The 25,865-nt window shown below is 35.3% G+C and overlaps 2 protein-coding genes across 4 annotated transcripts in view; one reads left to right on the plus strand and one right to left on the minus strand.

Annotated features, from left to right (window-relative positions):
* Nucleotides 1-25,865, plus strand: part of pip4k2aa (phosphatidylinositol-5-phosphate 4-kinase, type II, alpha a) — a 51,151-nt gene that overhangs the window by 19,155 nt on the left and 6,131 nt on the right. The window contains exons 2-6 of the mRNA NM_001128702.1: nucleotides 13,365-13,462; nucleotides 13,668-13,764; nucleotides 21,087-21,239; nucleotides 21,359-21,505; nucleotides 21,598-21,636. Of these exons, the coding sequence (NP_001122174.1) occupies nucleotides 13,365-13,462; nucleotides 13,668-13,764; nucleotides 21,087-21,239; nucleotides 21,359-21,505; nucleotides 21,598-21,636 (534 nt within the window). The remainder of the gene's footprint in view (nucleotides 1-13,364; nucleotides 13,463-13,667; nucleotides 13,765-21,086; nucleotides 21,240-21,358; nucleotides 21,506-21,597; nucleotides 21,637-25,865) is intronic.
* Nucleotides 17,231-25,865, minus strand: part of skida1 (SKI/DACH domain containing 1) — a 36,322-nt gene continuing 27,687 nt past the window's right edge. Inside the window, exons 3-5 of one of the 3 annotated variants that reach the window (XR_015524879.1) lie at nucleotides 19,557-19,719; nucleotides 17,578-17,670; nucleotides 17,231-17,446 (exon numbers count right to left, since the gene is read on the minus strand). The gene's annotated coding sequence lies outside the window, so the exon portion shown is untranslated. The remainder of the gene's footprint in view (nucleotides 17,447-17,577; nucleotides 17,671-19,556; nucleotides 19,720-25,865) is intronic. The other 2 variants (XR_015524878.1, XR_015524877.1) reach the window with 2 other exon arrangements.

The raw sequence follows: 25,865 nt of genomic DNA on the forward strand, positions 1-25,865 counted from the left end.
TGAGCCATTAAGTAAAAAAACTAAACAAAACAACAGTTATAGCTACTTTAAAGGAGAACATTGACGTTTTGAAAAAAAAAAACTGAACTGAACTGAAACTAAATTATTACTAAATGTTTGTGCTTTCATTTTAGTTGTCTTTTACTTCTTTAATTCTGTTTTCCAAAACGAATCCTCTTTGCACTTAAAAAGTTTACAATAGTGTTAACAAATTTTAAATGATTTATTAAGGAATTATAATACTTTGACATATTGTTTAATATCATTTACAAGCACAGTAGCTGCTGTATGGGCTATTTCTGTCCATTCGCATCCCGTCCCTTTGTGCCCCCTGGCGGCTCATTCACAAACTGCGGTCATACACTAAAAACAGAGCGGCACCTATTTCAAACGGCGGCGGTACATGCTGCGGCGTTAATAGCCACTTTGAACTCTCACCTACTGTAAGTGTGTTATTTAATACATACATTGATTTATTGCCCTAGATAAATCTTGCTTTATATACTATTGCTACAGTTTTTACCAATGTTGATATCACATTTACTTTATTTATGCTTAAAGTGGCTAAAATGTTTATGGTAAAATCCAAATGATTACATTGTGGAGCCACCCAAGAAATACAAGTATCTGTGGCATTTTTGTCACTTTCAGAGTCATTTTTGCCTTTGCCCTTTGTTATTCACATGCACGTGTCTGACATACAGCATGTTTCACAAAAAGGGAACAAATATAGTTCCCTATTTGTCCACGTGATATTACCAAGCCCTTAAAAGGCATAGATTTGGTCTCCAAAATAAGCTGTAGCTAGTGAGAGAGTGACTGAGAAGACCCCCTGTCGTAGCTGACAGGGGTCGCAGGGAGTCGTTTCTTCACCATTGCCAGCAGAAAGATTTTCATGAAAGCACAGTTCATAATTCATCCTGCTCGCACATGTTTCTGCAAGTGCCCATTGCCTCTTAACCCCTTATAACACCGCTTGGCTTTAATTACGTTTTAAATAAACACTGCATTAATCCTATCCTGCATGAAAACAAACTGCTGCATGCCACAAACAGCAAAACATCAGCAGAGAAAGGTGTAAAGATGGAGATTTTGGTCCCCTCTGCTTTTGGTTCGCACTTTTTTTTGGTTTGTGGGTGATTTAGTGTCATGTTCTCCGGCATGTGGCTGCTTGGATGTCGTCTGCAGCCTGTGCCTCACTTGAACTTTGATAAATAGTGCATATAACAGCCTGGCGGAGGCCCAAAGAGCAGTTATGTTTCTTCTGGTTAAGACAGCTCATCTGTTCTATAAAAAGGATGAACACTTTATGTCAGCACAATCTAAAGAAAAACTAGTTTCAGTTTTAGTGATGAGTGGACATAAACTTGAAATAAACTCATGAAATTTGCCTCCTTTGTTCATAGTTCTGATATCCTCTTGTCACATTAGCAGTTCTAATTAATTCATTTTGTTGTAAGATTCCTAACCATTAAAAATAGCCTGATTTCTGACCATTGTCTGAAAAATGTGTTTACAGTATATACAGTGATCTGTATATGTTCATTATCCATGCTGTACATTATAATACTGTGATTCCTAAATTAACTTGCTAGTGCATTTATAATTCTACATAAATTATTAATTATTTTAGTGGAAATTACTAATAACTGATTTATTTTATCTTTGCCATGATGACAGTAAATAATACTTAACTAGATATTTTTCAAGACACTTCTATAGAGATTGAATTTACATTTAAAGGCTTAACTAGGTTAATTAGTTTAACTAGGCAGGTTAGGTTAATTAGGCAAGTTATTGTATAACAATGGTTTGTTCTGTAGACTATCGAAAAAAATATATAGCTTAAAGGGGCTAATAATTTTGACGTTAAAATGTTTTTTAAAAAATGAAAAGCTTCTTTCATTCTAGCCGAAATAAAACAAATAAGACTTTCTCCAGAAGAAAAAATATTATCAGACATATTGTGAATATTTCCTTGCTTTGTTAAACATAATTTGGGAATTTTTTAAAAAGGAAAAAAGAAAATCAAAAGGGGGCTAATAATTCTGACTTCAACTGTATTTCCAGTTTGTTTCTTTGAACTTGTTGGATTTGCCATCATTCTGACTCCTGGGGAAACGGTAAAGTGTTGATTAAAGTATCACCTTTAGTTATTCCCATCACTGATAATAATACATAAATTATTATTATTATTATTATAAAAAGGGTCAACTATATTATAAAAATAATAATAATAAACATTCATTTATTTCTCTATTGGTCTCATTCAGTCTCAGTCTCATTCACTTCTATTTATTTTTATCTGTAAAACAACAGCTCATTATGCCGCTTAATTTTGCTAACCTGTATTTCTTATTGTTTATATTTTTATTCATCGCCATAAACACAACTGTATACTTCCTTATATACAAACGAATCAGAAGTTCTAAATCAATTGCAGAAAAGAGCTTATTAACCCATTGTGGAATAGGCTCAATGCAAAGTGAGTTGACACAGGATCTATATGAGATACAAATTGAATGAAGTGATACATTGTAGTTACACTACATTGTACAAATTGACTGAAGGGATACATTGTTTTAATACATTGTAACATCTTTTTCAAGGGTAATTTCACTCTGAATTTTTTTCCCATTAGGGCTGGGCAATTTAGGGCCTACTTACACTATGCCATCCGTACCAGGCCCGTTTCCCAGATCGTTTGATAAGTGTGAGTACGCTAAATCGGGCTCAAGCACGGTTCACTTGGCCGGCCCTGGCCTGGTTGGAAGAGGTGTGCCTGAGCGCGGTTCACTTGGGCTTTGGTGCGGTACGCTTGTGTGTGAGTGCAAAACGTGCCAAAGCCCAAAACTGAAAGCGAGACGTGACTTTTAAGGGACTGTTTCATATGGATTTATTAATCATTCCTACTGTTCAGTGAACTCAAAATTGCCGTAGTTTATTAGAGGCGCAAACCTCTCACTGCACGACAGCTGCGCGGCTTCAGCAGACCTCCTCATTCCTGCAGCACGAGGGCTTTATGATTGTTTATGAGCGCCAAAAGTGGCGGATCTGTTCGGTGAAATATCTGACTGCGTGTCCCCGCATCCCTAAGGACTGTTTGGCGAAATATTTGACGGCATATCAAACGACTGAAACGATATAACCAGAGCAATCTCCTCTGTGCTGCTGAGTGAGAGAGCACTTCTCACTGAACAGTGCAGCAGAGATGACGTAAGCATGCCGAAGCCCGTTTGTGGTGTGAGTGCGGGCCGTCGGGGGAGACGGGAGGGGGGACAAGTGTGCTTTGGCCCGGTTCGAAGCAACTGTACCTAGTGTGAGTACGGCCTTAGTGTAAAATCTAAATCTCGATTAATTAAACATTTTAAGTAAATTACGATTAATGCATGTTATTTTTTATTATTTATTTCATTTAATTTTTTTGCCCTTATAGATCATTGACAGGTTTTGTACAGTAAATATGCTCACATGTTACAAGTGACAGATAATTCTGAATGAAGGCTTTAGTTGATTTTAAAACACTTAAAGGAAACGCACTTTCTACTATCTAAGATTATTTATTGAACATCAACGTTGAACAACTGAAATTAAACCCACATTATCTGTAATAACTATAATTATCTATAATAGAAAATAAATAACTTCACTTTTGGGAACCAAATAAATTATTTTCAGTGTTTTTTTTTTTCATATTAAAAGTAGAAAATAAGCAATATATGTTCTAGATAAAATAACTCTTGCACATCCTGGAAATAATTGTTTAAACTGCATTTCTTGGTTCTGTAAACAAATATTTTAATGTAAAAAAATAATTTTAATGTAATGGAAAATGTGCAGTATCAAGACATCTCTGGTGCAGTTTCCAATCATCATCAATGTAGTGCAAAGTAAGGCTCAAGCATGGGTCCATCATCTTACTTGACCAGACATCAGATATGGCTGCAAAATTATAAACCAGCCTTAACAGAGTGGGATCACGTGACTCCACACGTCGTAGAGAATGTAATTGAAAAAACTGACCTGGAAAAATTTGATCGATTAAAGGTTCTAAACAGCAATTTTGATTAGTTTTAGATTAATCACCCAGCCCTATTCCCTATACACATTGAGGTAATGTCAAACTCCTGTTCCTTTACCAGTATAGCTTTTCCAAAGATATACAATAGTCAACCTCAGATAATGATAGATCTATTGGGATCGCTGTATTAAGATGGGGTAATAGAGTTGGTGAAGAAAGTTTAATTGACTCAGCCTGTAATTCAAATAGGATGCGATTCCTCAATTTAGATTTATCCAAATTTGACACTTTATTATGCTATCTCAAGTTATATGTTTGCAAGGAAAACAAAATTACTGACTCATTTTATTTCATGTCCTTAAACAATCCTAATGAATTTTTTTTTTGTGTGACTATAACTAGATATGTAGGTGCAGATAATAATTTACTCTTCATACCTAGTGCTCAACATAGACTAATCTCTGACCACAGTCTGAAAGATGAGCTGAACTCGCTGAGCAGTAACCACAGCATGCATTACAGCCTCTTTACGCTTGCTTGTGTCAGGAGTGAGGTGTTTTAAAGGGTTTCAAGTGACCTTGTTTAAAATGCCTGACTTCCTTTCGCAATTTGCATTTGCGTAAAGGGCTTAGGTAACCCAAAGCCTACTCAGATAAGCCCACAGGTTTCCCTATGGACTGGCAAGAAGCCTGCCCATGTCCTCTTTGACAAAAATGAACGCAAAACCTGGATTCTAACAAGTCTGTGTTTGTTATTTAGAAGGTTGAATGTATTGGGTCATTGCAGGGCTAATTTAAAAAATTAAAGAAAATACGAAAAACTTTGTGTACATTTAATATTATTTTATTTGACTTTGCTCATACACCTGAGAGTTTTGTGCATCTTAGGACCAAAGGCATTTTCAAAAGTTCCTTCTTCCATCATAGACCAGTTCAGTTACATTCATAGTCTAGAAGAGAAACCAAAAACTTTCTCAAAACATTCAATAGGATTTCAGAGGTTCAAATGTAATCATTCAAAGCTCAAGAACAGTCTGTGCGCACAAATAAAAACAAAACAAACAAAAAACAGTTCAAATCATTTTGCTCACTATCTTCTCTCCTGTGTCAGGGTTGTCATGTTTTTAACTACAGGCATGATGTATTGCTATTAGAGTCAGCAGCACAACATGCAAGCATCCTATTTCCTGTAGTAAATGTGCACCCAATACATTCTTTCTAATAAGTAAATTCCAGCAATAAATTAATGACTGTTAGCTATATTGTATTTTTCAGTAGATAACTCTAGCACATGACTAAGTTCCATCAAAATCTGTTGTTAAGAGAATTAAATATTAAGAGAAGAAAACACCAATATGTTGCATTGGTTAAATGCTATAAATTCATTCAGAAATAATAAAAAGCAGGCTAATGATGGCCTTGAAACAAAAATCTTACAAACATTTTAAAAAAATGTATTTTAGTTACCTTTACTCAATCAGTTTTTTGTGTCCACTTCAAATGAGACATTTTGGAAAATAAAATATTGGTGAAATAATGTTCTGCTGGCCTTGGAAATAACATATATTTTTGTAAAAAAATATTAATCACAAACTTGTACTTATTGACTGTACTTATTAAAACATAGAAAAGATTATGTGATCATCAGGCCTCGAAATTAACTTTTTTTTCTAGGTAACAGTGGTGCTCTCAACTTTAAAAATTTAGGAGCACCAGCCAAAATTTAGGTGCTCGCACCTAAAATTAAAATCACCACCATTACAAATGTGAATGTATGAACATTTCTATGCATTTATGTAAGTATTATATCATTTTTTCGCCAAATTACAAAAAAACAAATTACCCCTTATGTGCGGTGTTTCTAATGCAGCGTCTAAGCGGCTGAGAGTAAATTTGACATTATTCTCTCCTCTGGCTGCCGTCATCAGTCTCACACTATTTTTTCTCTCTTTCTGCAAGTCTTGATAACACCATTGGGGCATTTGTCTTTTATTATTTCAGCAAAAAGGATTGTAAAAAATATTTGTTGTACTCTTCCATTCACTGTGTGAAAAAATTCAGAAATGATTCCTTGGATTTACTCATTTTTTTACGTTAAGTGTCTGTAATCAATTTATTTGGGCTGAATTTAAACAAACAAATTAAGTAGAATTTTATTACATTTGTTTTTTTAAATTCAACACAAATAAACTGTTTGCAACCGTTTTGCAGATATGATTTTTTTTCAGTGTACTGAGCAAGCTGGAAATGTGTCTATTAACAGATTTGTTGCATTTGAAATCAACATTATTCAAAACCTTTTTACAGTCTACGATCAAAACTTTTTAAAAATGTTCATGTGGCCACCGCACTGCTTTACGAATGAACTGAGCTGACGATGATTTAACTGTGCTGTTTCTCACGGGTGATGTGTGTGTATGGCCTGTTGTTACATGAGTCATGTTAATCGCAGTTAGGCATGGGCCGGTAAAAGATTCTGATGGTATCACAATTTCATGGTGTTGTGATTGCTGCTCTAAAATATATTCTATGAGTTGTTCTCTTTTGATTACAGTAAATTTTATTTTAATATAAAAATATTTTGAATCAGTTAACATGTCAGACTAAATAATTCAAATAAATCATTGACTTCAGCTGTCTTCATTTGTTTCAAAAACACTGATTTCTCTACTATTTAAAAACGGCATTTTTGCATTTCTTTTCTGCTGGAGATACTTAAAAAAATCATAAGACAAGAAATCATAAATAAAAAACTTAAACACTGTTGGAGTGGTACAGCAGATTTTTTTTTTTGCAGTTTTTAAAACCTTGACTTTTCCAAACCAGTTCCGAACCAAATCGTTCTATGCCTAAACGCAATAAGTCTTTTTATGAACTACAGTATTAGTTTAATCTTAGAGAGTACAAGCCCTTTTGCGACGGTGTACGTGGTGTACTTATTCTGACTGACTTGTACTTATTAAAATATAGAAATAATTCAGTGATCATACTAAATTGGATTATATAATCAGCGATTTAAAAACATTTTGCTGACAAATTAATTTGAAGTAGAGTATACATGTATAAAGAAATCAAGTTAAATTGAATTAGTATTTTAATACTTTGTTTTACAGAAGATGCCATAATAATTGCAAAAATGTTACTGTGTTTTTCCTCTCTCTGGAACAAAAAGAGCATTTGGCATACGCTGTAATGAACATTCATTACATACATTCAGCATAAACTTTAGCATTTAGAATTTCATGTCAGTGTGTTTTATTTATACTAATAACTATTGTAGAGGGAATAGCTACATCGCTGATAGAAAAGCATTTATTTTACTATACTAAGCTAAAAATCCAAAAGGAAAGTCAAATAACTAACTCGTGGATGTCTGACAGTTTGCAAAATTGACACGCTAAACAAATGAGGTATAATAATCACATTTGGAAAGACAAGAAAAAAAGATAATCTGCCTCCTATAGGTAGCACTGCTCACCCACAGTGCAGAGCTCAGAGACACCCTTCAAAATCCAGAAGCCTGGCATTTGACCAGCCAATAGGAAAGTCTCAAGGGACCTCAATGCTCTCCATTATCTGAGAGGTCACATCACAGTGGGTTGATGCAATTTCTCCTCCAAGTCTTGGAAGACAACCTGTCTCTAACTTGCCTATGAGAAAACTGAGTTAAAGGGTTTGAATGGCAGACAGGCAGCCCTGTAATGCAACTTTGACCTTTGGTTGTTCGTAGTATGCCGTCATGAGCAAATATCTGCAGTTCTCGCCTTAATTGAAAACTATAGATCTGATTAGATTTATGCGAGTTGCTAAATGCATGACTTTTTCCTAAATGTCAATTCTGTTATACGTTATAGCTGTTTGGTTGCAGTTTTACTGTTTATTTTCTGGCTTTTTTATGTAATTGATTTATATTTCATAACATGTATACAGTATATTATTGGTACTATAAGTTATCGACAGACATGCAATTTTGGATCTGTTAAATGGTAAAACACTTTTTAATAGAATTTTCATTTTTACATGTTACCATTTCTTTTGTTAGGTTTTCTACATGGAATATCAACTACAACATTCATTTTATAATTGTCCTTCCATTTTGTTGTTAACACTACACCAACTGAACACTTCCCTTACTCAACAGCCTATAACTTCCCATTGAAAAAAACTAAATAGACATAATTAATGAGTAGATGCCATTTTTTTTAATCCCAAAAATATATATTAATGGATATTTTTTAACAGTTTTTTCCTTGAGTAATCAAAATTTTTTTTATCACATTTTACATTTTTTTAGGTATGCTCCGATCGATCGGCCAGAGATCAGTATCGGCCAATAATCACATTTCATGACTCGATTAGTACTTTCTAATCTGCCCGATCTAATCAACCTAACAATCGTTTGTCTACGAGTTTACAAGCAGAGGACATATACGTGTTTTACTTATCAGAACTCAAACTTTTGTGTTTTCAATAATATTGCAAGTTCATTAAAATCAGGAAATATTAGGGAAATAAAAAACTATTTTTCTTGACTCATCTTTAAAAATATAACTTATTATAATATACATGTTGCATGGTTTCCGCTATATTCATTCTTCCATGGCGGGGAGCAGAGGAAATCGGCACGCAAGCAGAGATTCGCATGCTTGTAGGCTATTACATAAATGCACTCACGACATTTGTCATTGAAATAACTTCACAGGTAGTTGGTAGATCTGTGTAAAAAAGGCCTGCCACCAAAGCTGAAAAAAATAGAAAGGAAACATTGAATTAACAGTTTATGGAGTTTATGTTTATTTAAGTTTATGGACCTATTTGCTTTAAGTACAATAGTATTGGATTTATAGGTGTGCATTATACCAATACTTACATGTGCCATACCTATACCTATACTTATGCTTTAAACATGAGCTCTAAACTTCATAGCGAAATATTGAATTCTTCTTCCATCATTTGCAATGTTTCCAAATTGTTTTGTTAGTGATTTTTCTTACCAATTTTTTTTAAATCTGTTTAATCTATTATTTTATGTAAAGCTGCTTCTGACCATGACAAGTTCACACTAAATGGTTATAAGTGAAATGTTTAAGGAATTACATGCCTCTTTAATTTATTCTCTTAGGTAAGGAGATATCTCCACTCAAGTATGATACTGAAAATATGCTTTATGCATTATAAAGCTTAAAGCATCAGAATCGGTATTTGTTATCGGCTGATCACCATCACAAAGAATTGGTACTGTGTATCGGTTGCAAAAATCCTGATTGGAGCGTCCCTTTTTTAATGCAATTGTACATGGTGTATCCGTATAATTACCACATTTGGAAATGGATTAAATTCATTATTTTGCTCAATTTTACAATCAACACCTCAAAAGGAAAATTTACCAGAAAGAAGTTTTTTGAAATCTTTGCGAATTTATTAGGAATTTCTAAAAAGGTACTGAAGTATTTACAGCCTTTGCTCAATATTTGGTTGAAGCACCATTGGGACCAATTACATGCTCAAATAGTTTTGAGTAAAATGCTTTGGTGCACCTTTTTTTGGTGCACCCTATTCTTCTTTGCAGTTCCTCTCAAGCTCCATCAGGTTGAATTTTAATAATATGTTATTGAAATAATACTGTTTGAATGATGAATTTGAACTGTCTTTGCCATAAATGATGAAACATAAATCAATTATAAAACAAAAATAATTCAATTCAATTTGATCCGTCTATAGCACTTTTACAATGTTGATCATGTCAAAGCAGCTTAACATAAAAGTTCTAGTTGATTATATCTGTGTTAGTCCAGTTTTCACAGGGTAAGTTCAGTTCAGTGTGGTTTAATTTCACTGCTGAAGTATAAACACTCAGTTTCACTTGCAGGCAGCAGTTGATTTTACATTTTTATTTTTGACTAATTTAGCAGACTAGCCTCAGTTTTTAATACAAGCCAAAACCCATTGTAGGCCGTGATCGTTATATTGCTGCACCCATTACTCTTTATACAGCCAGGTTATGCATTTATTATTAACTGCTTTGCTGATTGTCTGTCACTGCCGAAAGTGTCAAACACAAAATCTTCAATCTCCCATGGTGCTTCATGCCTATTTGATTACTTATAATTATCCCGGTGCATGCACATCCTCAAACAAACAAATATATCACAGTAATTAAAGCCTTCTGCAGTCCTCTAGAGTTTTCTTAGTGCTATTGGTATTTATTTATTTATTTATTTATTTGTTAATAGAAGGAAAGAACCTATGAGTCATCAGCTCTCTTTGTTGGCATGAACACGGTGCACAGCAATTTAAAATTCCTGCTTTTTACAGAACTGCAGTAAATTCCGTTATTACAGTTTTATTACGAGATCATTTTAGTGTTGTTTTCACAAGAGCAAAGCAGGAACCGATGACTGTTGAATGTAGCACATTGTTTCAGATCCCGAGCAGTGTAAAGCAGTGCATTGTGTCACAGAGATATCGCCTCTGATGAGCACAACACATCACTCACACTGTACCAGCACATCTCAGCACCTGCTGTTTGTCTGCATTGATTGGTTCGCTGTCACATGACTAATTATATTAATGGGCTGGTTCAGTCTAAATTGAAAACTGCAGCATCATTAATTCACCTTATTGTCTTTACAAACCCAAAAGACTTCCGTTTATCTTCATCAAAAAGAAAGATATTTTTAGACAAATATGAGAAATCTATTTACCCAGGACTCTAATGCTTCAAAATGTTTATGAAGATATAAATAAGGTACATTAATAAACTGATTTAATTCTAAAGAGATGCAATCAGTTCATATAATAAACCGGTTTTATTTAGCTTTTGATTTCCACATAAATATTGACCAGTGAACATATAGAAACGGAAGCTCACGTATACCTACTTTACACACTAGAAAATCTTCAATGGTTTAAAGCATCAGTCTGCTATGCTTCAGCTCCCACAATCAAAGTTTCCACAGCTCCCAGTTTTTCAAAATCACCCCTAAGAAATGGGACACCACCACAACACCTGCACAAGTCATCAAATGTCATTGCGATCTCTTGCTTTATGAGATCGACAATTGCAACTGCTGTTGCGTTATGATTTAGTATTTATTTTTCGGAAATCACTGAAGGCAGCAATATTATTTTATCATAACGATATAATGTGGCAATAATTGTATGTGTATGTACATCATGGTCATATTCAACTATGTAACTACGAAAACAACATTAACATTATACCAGACAAAGCTTATTCCCAGCCACTAGACTTTTCTGACAGGGTCTTTGAGTCTCATCGAGTGTCAGATGTGACAGTATGTTGTGGGACTGCTGTACAAGAGTTATTATTATGTATTATAGATAGCAAAGTTTAGTGGTTTTGATTTTAGCGTTTTTTTTTTTAAAGCATGATGTTAAAACACAAACGACATAATACAAATGTAAATGTACATTGTAAGTAAACGTGCTTGTTTGTTGTAAGAATTTGTATTAATGACAAAAAATACAAATTTGTGGATCTCCTGAGTTCTGTGTGCAGCCATCCTGCCGTTGTACATGGTGTATACCCCTTGGTTTCAGGTGTGGTCCTAAAAAATATAAGTTTCAAGGGCTATAGAACTTCCCTTTAGCCCTACACCTTCAAACTAAAGAGAATTGGGACACTCCTATTTCTTCACATAAACGCGCAAAATGAGGGGTAGGGGTAAGGGCTAGAATAGGGATTGGGCCTAAATCAAATCTAATTAAGTGATTGTGTCTCATCAGAAGACTTGAGGCCTGGACACACCAAGCCAGTGTTCGGCCATTGAGCAACTTCAAGCTTTCAGTGAGCGTCTAGTTGAGTTTATTTGGTGTGTTTCACACATAAGGAGTTTGCCCAATTCAGCATGTAGAATCTGTGTAGGACTTCTGTTCAACTATAGCTGTTTCCATCCACCTATTTTTCTGCACATTTTGGATAGGCGCATAAAAAACAAAAGCATTTTACCCATTTCAGTATAATAATATTAAATTATTAATTACTTCCTGTCAAGAGCATCTTTGCGCCGTGTCTCACTCCTTTAAATGCAACCACATGTTCATTGCACATCGCCATTTGTCTTCTGAGGCATTTATTAAATAAAAGATTCACGCAGCTTCTCTGACTGCAGCAAATTATGTTTATACTTTAGCTATTTGGAGCCAGTTTATCATAAAGTGACAATATTATTCTCTTTGACATGTTGGATGAAAACGCCGCTTTATTCACAATATTCCAGTGGTTAATCAAATGAAATCTCATAATCAAACAACAGCATAAAAAAAAAAAATGTATATATGTATATATATATATATATATATATATATATATATATATATATATATATATATATATATATATATATATATATATATATATATATATATATTATGCTGTTGTTTGATTATGAGATTTAATTTATTTAACCACTGTGGAAGAAAAAACTAAACTAATGCTGACAGGAATGAAAGGCAGCAAACTAAACAGCCTGTGCGCAAAACAACTGAAAGCACCAACACATTTAAACACCACAGTAGAATCTTTACACAGTCCACTAAACCTATAAACCGGAATGATTTTAATCAGAATGACAAAATAGGTGTACATGTAGATGTTGCAGAAAAGCATTTTACCATGGTTTGAGTAAGTGTGTTTACCAGAGAGAATAGGGAAAGGGGAAGCAAAAGCAGAGAGTAAATGGATGAGCCTTTAACATAATCGCCTGCCCATTACTTTTAAATTATATGTTAATTTTGCAGTCAAATCATTGTGACATCTAAAAAAATGTGAGTGTTTTGTCTTAGTCTAGAGTCCTGAAGTTCATTTTATGAAGTTGTGTGTTTTAATTTTTTTTGTTACATGTATTTATTTGTTTATCTATTTATTTATAGATTTATGCATTATAATATATATATATATTTTTTTTTTGCAAAAATGTGTTCTTGATAAAGCTGTGTATTTTTACTTTGTTCTGGTAGCAGGTTTATGGAGTGCTATGATTTTGTTACTCAGTAACTGTCTGACAGTTTAATGAACTGATTCTGATCAATTGTAGTCAAACACACCCTCACTTTAAGTACATTAATTTTGAGTGTATTCTCAAAAGTATATAATTACTTTAATAATTTCATTATTACATTTCAATAGTATTGATTATGCTACTATTAAAGTGTATTATATGTATGTTTTTAAAGGCTAACCTACTCTCTTTTAGTATTGGTCACAAATTTCTTTTCCCATATTCAGTGACCATCACATTTGACACTCATTAGAAGACCTCAACACTGAACAAAGTATCATTAACTGAATCTCTGTCTATCTCTCTCCTCATTTTCTCCAGATAAACGAGTTGAGCCATGTTCAAATCCCCATCATGCTTATGCCTGATGACTTCAAAGCCTACTCGAAGATTAAGGTGGACAATCACCTATTCAACAAGTGAGTTCCTCTGAGACGTTTGACAATGTTTTGATCCAAATTAGAACCTTTTTGTTTTGTGAACTTTTGCAAATAAATGAGTAAATTTCTTTGCTAAATTGGCTATCTATATCAGAAATAAAATAAATAAATGCAAAAAAAAATCATGTGGATTTCAATTCAAATTAATACATTTTTTAAAAGGATTTTCCTTTTTTGTTTTCAGAGAGAATATGCCAAGCCATTTTAAGTTCAAGGAGTATTGTCCTCTTGTTTTCCGTAATTTGAGAGAGAGGTTCGTCATCGATGATCAGGACTTCCAGGTAGGCTCTGTGAATAAGAGATCCAAGGTGTCACATTCAGTGCATCTTAAAACCTCAGTGTAAAACTGCGGTTGAACAACACAAGACACCAGTGTACTTACCACTAAACAATGCAAAACAGATTTAAGTCTCTGTGAGAAAAGCCCATGATTACCAAGAGGTAATTTAGTCATTAACCACTCAATTTACTGTCGTAATGAAGACCATTATTCCCTATAATAACACCGTAATGTCAGAGCTGTCCTTCAGCCTCCCACGTACAAATGTTCCTAATTGGCCTCATATTCCTTTCTGTATATCCCTTTCATAGTCAAAAATACCTTTTTAAACAAGAATAGTCGCAATCAGTGTACATTAGGTGGAAAGCCTTTCCTCAACATTTCTAATTTGGGCTAATGAGCAAGAATGGGCCTTTGCTCTTCGCTGTAATCATTAGCTTAGGGTCTTGGTTAGAGCTTCTTGTCTGCTTGTGTGGGTTTAAAAGACATCACATTCTGACTGTAACGCTGACACGTACACAAAAAAACATCAGCTTCCCAGAATCCGTTGCTTATTTTACGGTCTTGATTAACCCTTGTGTGCTGTTGGGGATGTTTTCATCCACTCTGGGGGAATTTTAAGGCCCAATTTGGCCTCAACTTTCTGTGTTACAGCAAATGGAATGATTTTTATTGGTGACAAATCTTACTTTGATACATATTTTGGGAAAATGCTATGGAATTTTTCAAATACTCATTGACTTCCATTATAACAACATTTTTTTGATTGCAAAGCCACGACATCTTTATTGTTCTTTATTGTTTATTGTTTGTGTTTTTTTTTATTGGGAAGAGGGACAATGTGCCATTTTTACTGTAGATCATTGGTTACAGTGCAAAAAAAAAAGCTTGTTTCTGGCTTTTATATGGAGGATAGTTTGTGTGTGTGTGTTTAAGAGAGATCTATGCACACTTATTTTGATATGTTTGAGAAAATAAAGCATAAGCACCTCTGCTCTCTGAACATAGTAAAGTGTTTTTATGCATGCAAATTGTAATTTGCTGTCTAACTCCATAGAACTCCAAATAAAAACCTGATTTTTTTGCTTATGCCTATCTAAAGGGTTAATGGTGCCAACAAATGATCAATGGTATTAAAATAAAATTGGACCTCTTCCCAAATGGTGTCATGGCTTTACAATTGAAATAATGTTGTAATAATAGAAGTCAATGGGGCAAAAACAGCCACTAACATAACAAAAGTAGAGTCAATTTAAACAATACATAAAGGTTAAAGACATTTAGTGAAAGATGTTTACTTGTGGTTTGCCGTTGTCTAGGCTTCCTGTGTCGTACATCAGAGAAGAATGAACCCTTTATTTCACTAAGACAAGCACATTTAGAAGTGTGTAGAACTGTATATCATTTTTATGCTGTCACTGCATGTATGCAGAATCGAGGCCGCGAGGTCTAAAAACAGACACGTTCTTTATTTAAAAATTAAAGGCAATAATGGTGAATGTAAGAGAAACGCGTAAAAGCAAATACATTGGTTATTAGAGACGTCACATCGCAGACGTGAATTTCCAAATAGATTTTTTTTTTTAGAATTGCAATTTGTAAATGATTTGGGGAAAATAAAGATGAAGATGTTTCTTTGCAGTTTCCTTGTGTTTGTCTAGTTTTGTTTTAGTAAATCAGGCTCAGTAAAGTGTATATCACATGTGCATTTATCAGCCCATATATCAGTATAGAAACAAGGACAAAACAATGGAAGACATGGTGATGCAACCTATAACTCCATAAAATGCAACGTAAAAGTGATGGCATCATTGATAGGTCAGCCTGTCAAGAAATTGACCAATAGCAAACAACAACTGACAAAATCAAATCCAACTCTGGATTTTCTTGTTCAAGAAGCAGTTTTACATAGATATTCTACAAAGCTGTGATGAAATACTACCTTAAAGGTGCTGTATGTAAAATTTTGACTTAAAAATACCATAATATGCTCGCAGATATTAAAGTGAACACTCTTCTTTATCTGAAAAAAAAAATGCTTAAGTCAGTTATTCTGCTTTAAAAATGTGTTTCATGCCCTTTTGGTTTTCCAAACAAGATTTCAAACAAGATCTGAGATGAACTATCTGCTGCTGTTTTCAGTATATGGTAATAAATGTCATGTAAAATGGCATTTAAACTCACATTATTAGCATTTAACACTAAATAAAGCACATGAGGTGCTGAGGTGATCATTGTCAGTTTTCTGTTGTTCAGCTGCAAGAAATAAAAGTCTTTTCTAAAATAAAAATTACAGATGTTGGTTAGGACAAAAAATATTCCTTCTATTACCTTCCCTTTTTTAGAACAGTATTTAAACCAGCCTTATACCACACTTTAGGTTTGAAATTCAGTCACACTCCTGTTGATGTTGTCAATCTGGCAACCTGCACTTGCATGGAGTCGTCAGAGAAAATGTGTTTTGAACCAGTAGTGCAATACCTAGTTCATCCACTGGGTGTCAAACTTACATAATGCACCTTTAAATCAATTTTTAACCAAGGGGCCACTTAAAGGGCTCAGCGAACCCCCATAGATGACCTAAAGATGACTTTTAAAAGTCATTTTAAAAAGAATGAACACCTAAACAAACAAAAACAGCTACAAATTAAGATATTACTTGGTGTAAGTTGCTTGAAGAAATCAGCATATATTGGCATAATTTTAAAAGTGCATTTTCTAGCACTTGTGTGAATTAATTTAAAAGTCCTTAAAACCAGATCTTTATTCAGCCAATAACTAAATAGTAGAGGAAGCCGAGGCCTTTGAACATTATTATGGACAATGGAGTGCCTTGGAGAACCTCAGCCCTATAAAATGAGGCTAGTGTAGGTCAGCTTTTCATGTCGGTCATAAGTGGGCGGCACTTTGGACCAGACATTATGCTGCAAGTCAAAAGTCTGGCTATGCGAGACTGCCTGCATGATAACAAAGCTGTTTTGTAACAGATCTAGAGTAATCCTGCAATGACTTCCAAACGGTGTAGTTTCTCAGTCCGCCCGGTGTCCTCTGACAGTCGCCTGCCTCATCATCACTATTTTCAGTCCACCTTTGCAGAGTCTTCCCTGTGGAACGAGCCATCAGGTGAACGGCTACAGGCCTCAACCCGCATGACTCAGCTTAGGGAAGACTTGCGGAACCTCATATCCTGCTTTCTGTGTTGCGTTTACTAAGTGTACTTGATGAATATGGTCTATGTGTCAATGAGGAAATCCAAGCACAAAGACTAGAGGAAGAGAGACACTGATACATTGTAATCATGATCACAGAAAATAATCGTCACTTCAATCATGCTCATCTGGCTTGAATGCGTCAGTGTGATTGTATCTTTACAGAACTGTGCATTACAGCTATTTGGACATTACATGGCATAGTAAAAAGACAATTAATTGGGAAATAAACACATTTAAAGTGATATACAAATCAACTTGATTTGAAATCATTTTTTATTGTATACTCGTAGAGGGAGGTAAAGGGGATATGTGTGGATTGTGTAGAATAGATGTTTGAGCTAGCAGACATTGGCAATGGATATGGAGCTGCACTGAACAGCTGTGTCCGTCACTCAGCCACACCGAGCAGACCTTCCAATACTTTCAAGTGCATCATGTGTCCACCATGAGCCTTTTTTTTCTGCCCTGAAACTGGGACATACACAAAAACAGAGCACTTCAGTTGTAGAGACAAAAAAAAAAACAGTCAAAGTGACCATGTATTTGTGGACAATAATTTCTGTAAATGTTCTGCGCTCAAAAGGCTGTTATCATAAACTCACATCCCCTTTTTCCACGAGAGCCAGTGTTTAGTCATGAGATATGAGAACCTCTTTCAAATGTTGAACTTCAGAGCCTTAAACTCGACAGCTGAACTATGATACAAGTCAACAGAAACCAAACAAACATGCAGCATTACAGTTTTGATTGAAAAGGACTTTTATTCAGCAAGTGTAGCATCCAATAAAGAAAAATGTCAGTTTGAAATACTGCAAGATCTTAAAGAATGTTGAACATACTCTATTAGAGTTTTCACTGAAGTATTAAGCAGCAAAACTCTTACACACACATGCACACATGGAGGTAAGAGTATCTCTCCTACTGGTAGTTTGGCAAGCCCACTCACATGCGTGAAGAATTGGTTAAATTTTTAATTGACAATCGGTGTACTAGAATGATTCTGGAGAATCATGTGCTGCAGACTCTCAAAATGTATAACCTATAACCTAATTAAAATAACCTTTTCTAAATGTATTACAATGAAAACAATAGTGTATATGCACAACTAGTGTTTCTTTCTATGCTGATAAACTTCTGGTGAAGAATTAATGTGACTTTTTATACAGCTGAATTTTATATGGTTCCTTTTACAGCATTGATGTTGTAATGCAATTTAACTACAATCAGTTAAATAGATTTCAGCATTCATTTAGTTGTTCAAGCTTAAAACAAGATGAAAAGTAATTTATACACACACACACACTGTCAAGATCAGCAGGCTAGCGTAGACACATTGAAAATACTAGCGTAAAATAAATGTTCATGTTTAAAGACATGGCGCCAGAAAATTCAATTGAATGCAGTGCCTCTTGTACATTCTGAGACTCACTTTATTTCGTATATCAATCAGGCAGTGGAGATCGAATTTCTTTAAAGAAACAGACCTTAAATGCTTGACCAAGGTAACTGAAAAATGAAAAGTCCTGCATATACCCTATCATTTTAAATTGTTTTAATGTTTCACGGTATTATTTTTGGTCAGATGCAGCTTTGGTGAGCACAAAACCCTTTAATCAACCAAACATTTGAACAGTGATATATGATGTCATTTTGTTAAGTTTAGGATATTTAATACTTTTATTAATTTATTCTTTTCCGCATTTATTGAGCCAAACTGATAACATTATATTGTTATCTAGATAATGACATTAGTGGTTGCTGGATTGAAACCAGCAGGTTCAAGAGGCAGGTGTAGGCTGTTTATCTCTTTTTCTGGCTCACATTCGGTGGATTAGGTAAACAGTTGCTACTTTTTAGATCCACAATTTTACTGTTAAAGAGCCCCTATTATGCATTATAAAAGGTCATATTGTGATTTTGAGGGTCTCCAACAACAGGTTGACATGCTTGCAAGGTCAAAAAACACTCATTGTCTTATAGTATGCATTTAATTTGACCTTATTATCCTAATGACTACCATATGATTTGTTCAGCGATTCATTTGTTCCCAAACCCCTCCTTTGCGTGAGGATAGTCTGCACTGATTGGTCTGATGACCCAGTCTGTTGTGATTGGTTGACTGGGTTCAACGTGAGACAGAGAGAAACGCCCACCATGACTTTGAAGTAGCACACAGAGTATGTGGAAGCCCAATGCAGTTAAACACCAGCATATTACTTTACTCTTAACCCTAACCCCAAGTAATAACAACGACACACATTCAATATTAATCCACACAGTGGCAAAAGTTGAACTATTTTGACTGCACTGCTCATGTAAAAACAGCTGATGGCAAAGGCAAATAGCAGAGGATCTCGAGTTAAGAATCGGTAAAGGAAGAAGCACGCTTCACAGTTTCAACGTGGTTTTAGATGCAATATGTGAATAACCTCATACAGATTTAACCTGAGAAATACAGTACAAACACTGATCTATTATAGATACGTGATTACAGGCCACATTGAGTGATCACAACTTACAACATACAATTAAATGAATATTTTGCTAACTACACAATGAGGCAACAATTTTAATCACTTACATGTAATGATCCGGAGGAAGAAACAACTGGTCCATATGAACTCTAACAGTTGCTGACAAAGTTTCTGACAAATTCCCATACATATTAGTCTCTGTTGCTACTTTCTTTATTTGCAAACGGCCAACAAATCCTGTGTTGCAGCATAGGTTATTGTATCAAAAATCTGAAAAACGACATAAACAGACACAGCACATGGTTTGCTATACTGTGGTTTTGTTGTGAAAAGTATCTTTAACCGTTTATTCCCCACAGCCGAATTTTCATCTGTCAGTGATTGTCATCTAAAGCAGGTCGCACACCAGAAGCACCGCTCGGCGGCGAGACACATCGTGCACATAACAGTTTAAAGTATCACACACCAGACACGCACATTCGCATGATATTTAACATGAAATTAATCATATGGTGCTCTGTGGCGCGGCTGAAATATGAACTGCGTCCTGAGTCATGGCTGGGCGCTGCCGACAGCCGCCAACTTGCGGCGTCGGTGTGTGTACCCTGATAGAAACCTATGTTTAGAATTCTCAAATGCATAATGCTGCGAGGCGTTGGGCGGCGCATCGCCGAGCGGTGCTTTTGGTGTGTGCGACCTGCTTTAGTGTCATGATAAGTCCTGTGATCCCCCGGGCTTCACTAGTATCTAGGAAAGACGCGTTCACATATTACAGGATCAGGCACTTTATATTTGGTGATGTACTGTATTGATGTCTATGTGTTCAGGCTAAAGATCGAAACTCAACATGATTCATTTATTTGACTTTGAGTTGACTATTTCGTTAAAGAATCAATCGTTTTAAACGGTGCACTTTTAGATTTAAACCTCAGCTGGATGTTTTCATTCACAGAGGCTGCGTCCGAAACCGCATACTTCCATACTATACAGTATGCTAAAATCAGTATGCGAGCCGAGTAGTATGTCCGAATTCATAGAATTCGAAAAACAGTATGCGAGAAGTACCCGGATGACTTACTACTTCCGGCGAGACTCTGAAGTGCACATCCCATGCATGCTGCTCTCTCCCATGATGACCCGCAAGCGAATTCATGAATGGTAGTAGAGCGACGCAAATGACGCAGGTACCACACGTGACTATGTCAAAATGGCAGATGTAGTACGTCCGAATTCCATTCATACCTTTCACATTCATACTGTATAGAACGTACTTTCTAACGGCCGAGTAGTACATTTAAATTCAAATGCAGTACCTACTGAGTAGTAGGCGGTTTTGGACGCAGCCTTAGTGCTGTGTTACACAGGTCATTTTCAAAAAGCCATAACAGGGGCTCTTTAATCAATTAGTTTATTAACATTGGGGAAGACAAACATCTGAGAATAAAATGATCAGCGCATTTATATGTTGAGAGGTGCCTGGAAGTTTGCTAATACTATAATGCTGCTTTTACCCCTAAATGAAGAATGTAAAAAATCTGTGCTGCAAGTATATCATAACGCTCAATATGATTGTTCAAATTCCCTCTGTTTTATTAATTTCTATATTTATTGTGTCATTATGTGTTTCTCTTTCCAAGAACTCTCTGACCCGCAGTGCACCACTCGTCAGTGAAGCTCAGGGCCGAAGTGGTGCACGCTTTCATACCTCCTACGACAAGAGGTACGTTATCAAGACCATTAGCAGCGAGGATGTGGCCGAGATGCACAACATTCTCAAGAAATACCACCAGGTATGAACACACAGACTCCTATATTCCCTTTACAGTAGCATATACATGTAATTGCTGTTTTACCTTACATTTGCCTTCTTTTATTAGCCACATAGTTATATTATGTTTCTTTATTGCAGTATATTGTGGAATGTCATGGATCCACACTGTTGCCACAGTTTCTAGGCATGTACCGCCTCACTGTAGATGGAGACGAGACTTATATGATTGTCACTCGCAACGTGTTCAGCCACCGGTTGTCTGTGTATAAGAAATATGACCTGAAGGTAAGGATTGTGGACAAACTAGCTGGCAAAGTCACTCTTGATGACTGATTGTGGTTTGTTTTGAGATATTTCGATTTTTCTGCTCTGTGTAGGGTTCTACAGTTGCCAGAGAGGCTAGTGACAAAGAAAAGGTCAGTTTCACCCTTAAACATTCTCTCATGTTTGATATTTTATAGTTTTTCTTATTAGTTTTTAGGTAAAAAAAAAAAGACTAATGCATGCCATGTTTCTTTACTTGTGGGTTTGTTAAAGATGGCTCATTCTGTAGTGGCTAATTGTTTGTCTCTTCGAGCACCTTAATTTACTGGGAAAGAGTGTGAGACATGCTGAATTTAGAGCGTCTGTGTGATTATCGGGTGCACAGATGTAGATCTATCCTATACTTAGAGTGTCAAGGTGAAGCGGAGTCCATGGTGCTTTTTTAAGCTATGGAGATTAAACCAAGACTCTGTAAGCTTCAGTGGCATCAACACTGGCACTGTAAACAAAAAGCATGATTTAAAGAGATAGTTCACCCTAAAATATAAAAGTCATCATTCTATACTTGCCCTCAAATGGTCCCAAACAATTATGAATTTCTTTTATGTTTTGTAAAACATAAAAGAAGAAAGACATTGTAATGAATGTTGGAAACTGGTAGCCATTAACTTCCATAGTTTTTAATACTATGGATGTTAATAAATGTACTTATTCAACAGTCTTGACTAAACAATCAGTTTGGGATTTAAGAAATGATTTGCATCGGCAGTGGTTAAACAACATTGGATTTGGGAGGTACATGTAAAAGATCCATACTAAAAATATTTGATATTCTAATAAAAGCTTAATCTTACAGTGTAGTACAGAACCTAAATCTGCTAGGCTAAGTCAAAGTTCTCCGTGAGCTGAACAACAGATGGCCTACTGGTGATCTGAGGGCCATGAGGTTACCCGACTCCTACTTTAATCCTTTTATTTTGTCACAGGGCCATAGACCCTAATCCCTGTCATATTGTTGGACACTTTCTGGGTGTAAAAGCTGTTTTCCAAAATCCATTTTGCAGGGGGATAAAAGCTACATACAGTAAATAGTCCTACTGACTCAAAAATCTTGATATATTACGAATGATATCATGATGAATTAAAATGTTTAATGCTAAATGATATTTTATTAATATTGATTCTTTAAAATTAGTCTCATCACAACAAAAACATGTTTTCATACAATTGTAAAATGAGACCACAATACAACATTTCTGTCTTTCATGAGCCATATGGAATAAACTGGCAGTATTTTTATACAGGTCAGATACATGATGTTTTACCTATTTATTTAGATGGACAAATGCCAAACCTGATGTTGTTCTATTAGAATCAAAAGGCAGCTTTTCACAAGACTATAGAAACAGTCCCAATTTAAAGTAGTTGCTTAGCCTGGTTAGCACCTGAATAGGAGACATGGGAAAACCAGGTTGCTGTTGGCAGTAGTATTAGTGAAGCCAGCAGGGGGTGCTCAATCTACAGTCTGCGTGAGTCCTGATGCCCCAGTATAGTGAAGGGGACACTATACTTGTCAGTAAACGCTGTCTTTCAGATCAGACCTTAAACCAAAGTTCTGACTCTCTGTGGTCTTTAAAAATTCCATGGCCCCTAAAAAGTAGAGGCTTAACCCCAGTGTGCTGGCCAAATTTCCTACATTGGGCCTTACCAATCAAAGTGGATGCTGCAGACTGGTGATGAGGTAGAGAGACCCCTCTCGTGATTTTGAAGCAGTTTGGGTGTATAGCCATGCACAATAAATGCGCTATATAAATGCATGTTACATTACATTGCATTGCTTAACAGGTCCGGTGTAGCCTTTGCTTGGTCTCATACCCTGAAACAGACCCTGACCTGCACCTCTGAGCAATGTAAAGTGCAAGATCTTTGATTGTTTGGCTTATTAGCTGTGATGATGGTGGTCATTTCTGATGGAACCTCAAAACACTGTCAAAGAAACTCGACACAGTTAAACAATAGAATCCCCACTGCCTACTAGTGTTTTGTAAATGTGTTATTGCAGAGTAAATGGGATGCAGAAGTATAAATGCTCACAATGGCATCAGCTACATGCCGAGGTGGGGTATGGTGATCACTCAATACAGAAGTATAAATGAAGCTTTAGCCCTGCATGTGAGATATAAGGCTTCTCCTCTTTCTCAGAGGGCTCACTGTTTTAGTGACCATTTAGCTGCTTGTTGCCTTGCCAGGTCATAAAGAGGAGTAGAAAAAAAGGTTATTTTCTTCACATCATTGGTTGGGTTTTCTGAAAATACACCCATTTTTTTCTAACTGCACCTGTACTTGTTTATACAAATTTATTCTTTGAAGTAGTTTTTTTTCAAAAGTATAGCTTTCTTATTCAGTCTTTTTTTAAGCTAGAGCTGTTTCTCCATAATTGCACCTCAAATTATCCTCTCGTTCGGGTTTACAGTTCTCCTCTCAAGCCATGGTATGTTGGCAGTCACTTTAGAAAAGGTTTACAGCAAATAATTTTATACATAGATTATTTTTTATTTTATCTTATTTAGTTTTTGTCAGATATTTGAGTGTTTTCAATTTCAGTATAGCCCTAGAAACTGACGTTCAATAAAGGTGAAGCTATTTTTCTTGGACTGTACCTTTTTTAAAAGGTATGTTTGTATTTAAAGGATCTAAAATGAATACTTTAAAGATATATTAAAGGTAAACTATGTTGCAAGTGATTTTACTTTAAAGATGTGTCATATTTAAGAATATTCACTGGATATTACTTATCAGGAAATGAATGACTCATAAAATGTTGTGATATGAGTTTGGAGGGTATTGGCTGAAATGAGAAAATATTGAGTAAGAGAGCTTGGTGACTTCTTATCAACCATTTTGGTTGGAGTGTCCTGTTTTGAAAAGCATGACTAGATGAATCTGGCACAATAAAACTCATTCATACTTGAGATGTGTGATATTGACAAGATATTCAACCATATACCGCACAGTGTTTTTGTGACTGTACCCTGGCTGGTCTGTCATGCATGAATATGACATTATGATTCATTCAGAATTACTAAGCAAGTGGCATTCATTTTGAATTGACGATTGAATCATTGGCTCACTTATTTTGTTTAGAATATACATGTATGAAAGAAACGAGCTAAGATGTACAAATGATCTGTTTAGTTTGAAATGTTTTTTTCTCCAGCGAAACTAAAAATAAAGAGAAGATTTTGTCTGAAATATAACTCGCGCAGTTTTAGTTTGTTAAAAATTGGAATGGAAAAATGTTGTGTTTTGGTGTCTTTATTCAATTTCAGAAAAGTGACAGCCATAAAGCCAGTATGTGTGTTAATCTTTAGTTGATTCACAACATTTAATCATTGCCCTCTCTTGGATGTCTGTTCACTTTTCGTGTTATCTGATGTCACTTTAAATGCACTTTCCTCACCAGACCCTCCCCTAATGCTCTTCACCCTACCAACAGGACACACTTTGGCTATCAGTGACCTAGATTTCACAACAACATAGGTGTATGTTTGCACTTGAAAGTTGTGAAATCTGCAAATGTTCAACGCTGTTAAAGTCCATTGAAAACTGCACTGGAGTCTGAAGCAACAGTACCAAAATTACAAAGAATCACTAGAGTAGGTTCAAGCTTTAAATCTCCATGGAGGAGAAATAATTGCCTGCAATTCTTTTCAATAGTTTGAATGAGCCTTAAAAAGTTATTACATGGAAGTGTTAATATTGAAAGCGGAGACACTACATTTATATTCATTTCAGTGCCTTGTAGTTACATGTAGGCATGGGACAGTTACAGTTGTCAAGGTTTAATGTGGTTTGAAAAAGGTTTTAGGTGTATTCAAGGACTTAAAACCGCCAAAAATGGTATATGTGTTTTTTTTTGTTGTTGTTGTTGTCTTTTTACAACTATTTTATTTAGTTTTTAATGCAACAGTAGCAACTCTCCAGATGAATAGGATCCTCCACATCAGAAGCCACTGTTCCAAAATATTTCAAATGTATCTTAAAATAAAAGATATGGGCCTGGTTTCACAGACAGGGCTTAGACTAGCCAGGATTGGGCCATAGTTCAGTTAGGACATTTAAGTAATTTTTGTAAACATGCTTAGAAAAAAAACATTACTGGTGTGCATCTTGAGACAAAACAAAAACACTTGTATATTTAAAACTCAAGCAGTGCTATTTTATTTCAGTTGAAACATTTTAGTCTCTGACTAGGCTTAAGCCTTGTCTGTGAAACCGGAGGATGGTGTTCAAGAGGGGGAAAAGTTGTTTTAAAGTTAAAAACAACATATTTTAGAGCAGTAATCTCAATACCGCGATACTTTAAAACCATATTTCTATC

Source organism: Danio rerio, chromosome 24, assembly GCF_052040795.2.
Source record: "Danio rerio strain M-AB ecotype USA chromosome 24, GRCz13ab, whole genome shotgun sequence".
NCBI classification, from domain to species: domain Eukaryota; kingdom Metazoa; phylum Chordata; class Actinopteri; order Cypriniformes; family Danionidae; genus Danio; species Danio rerio.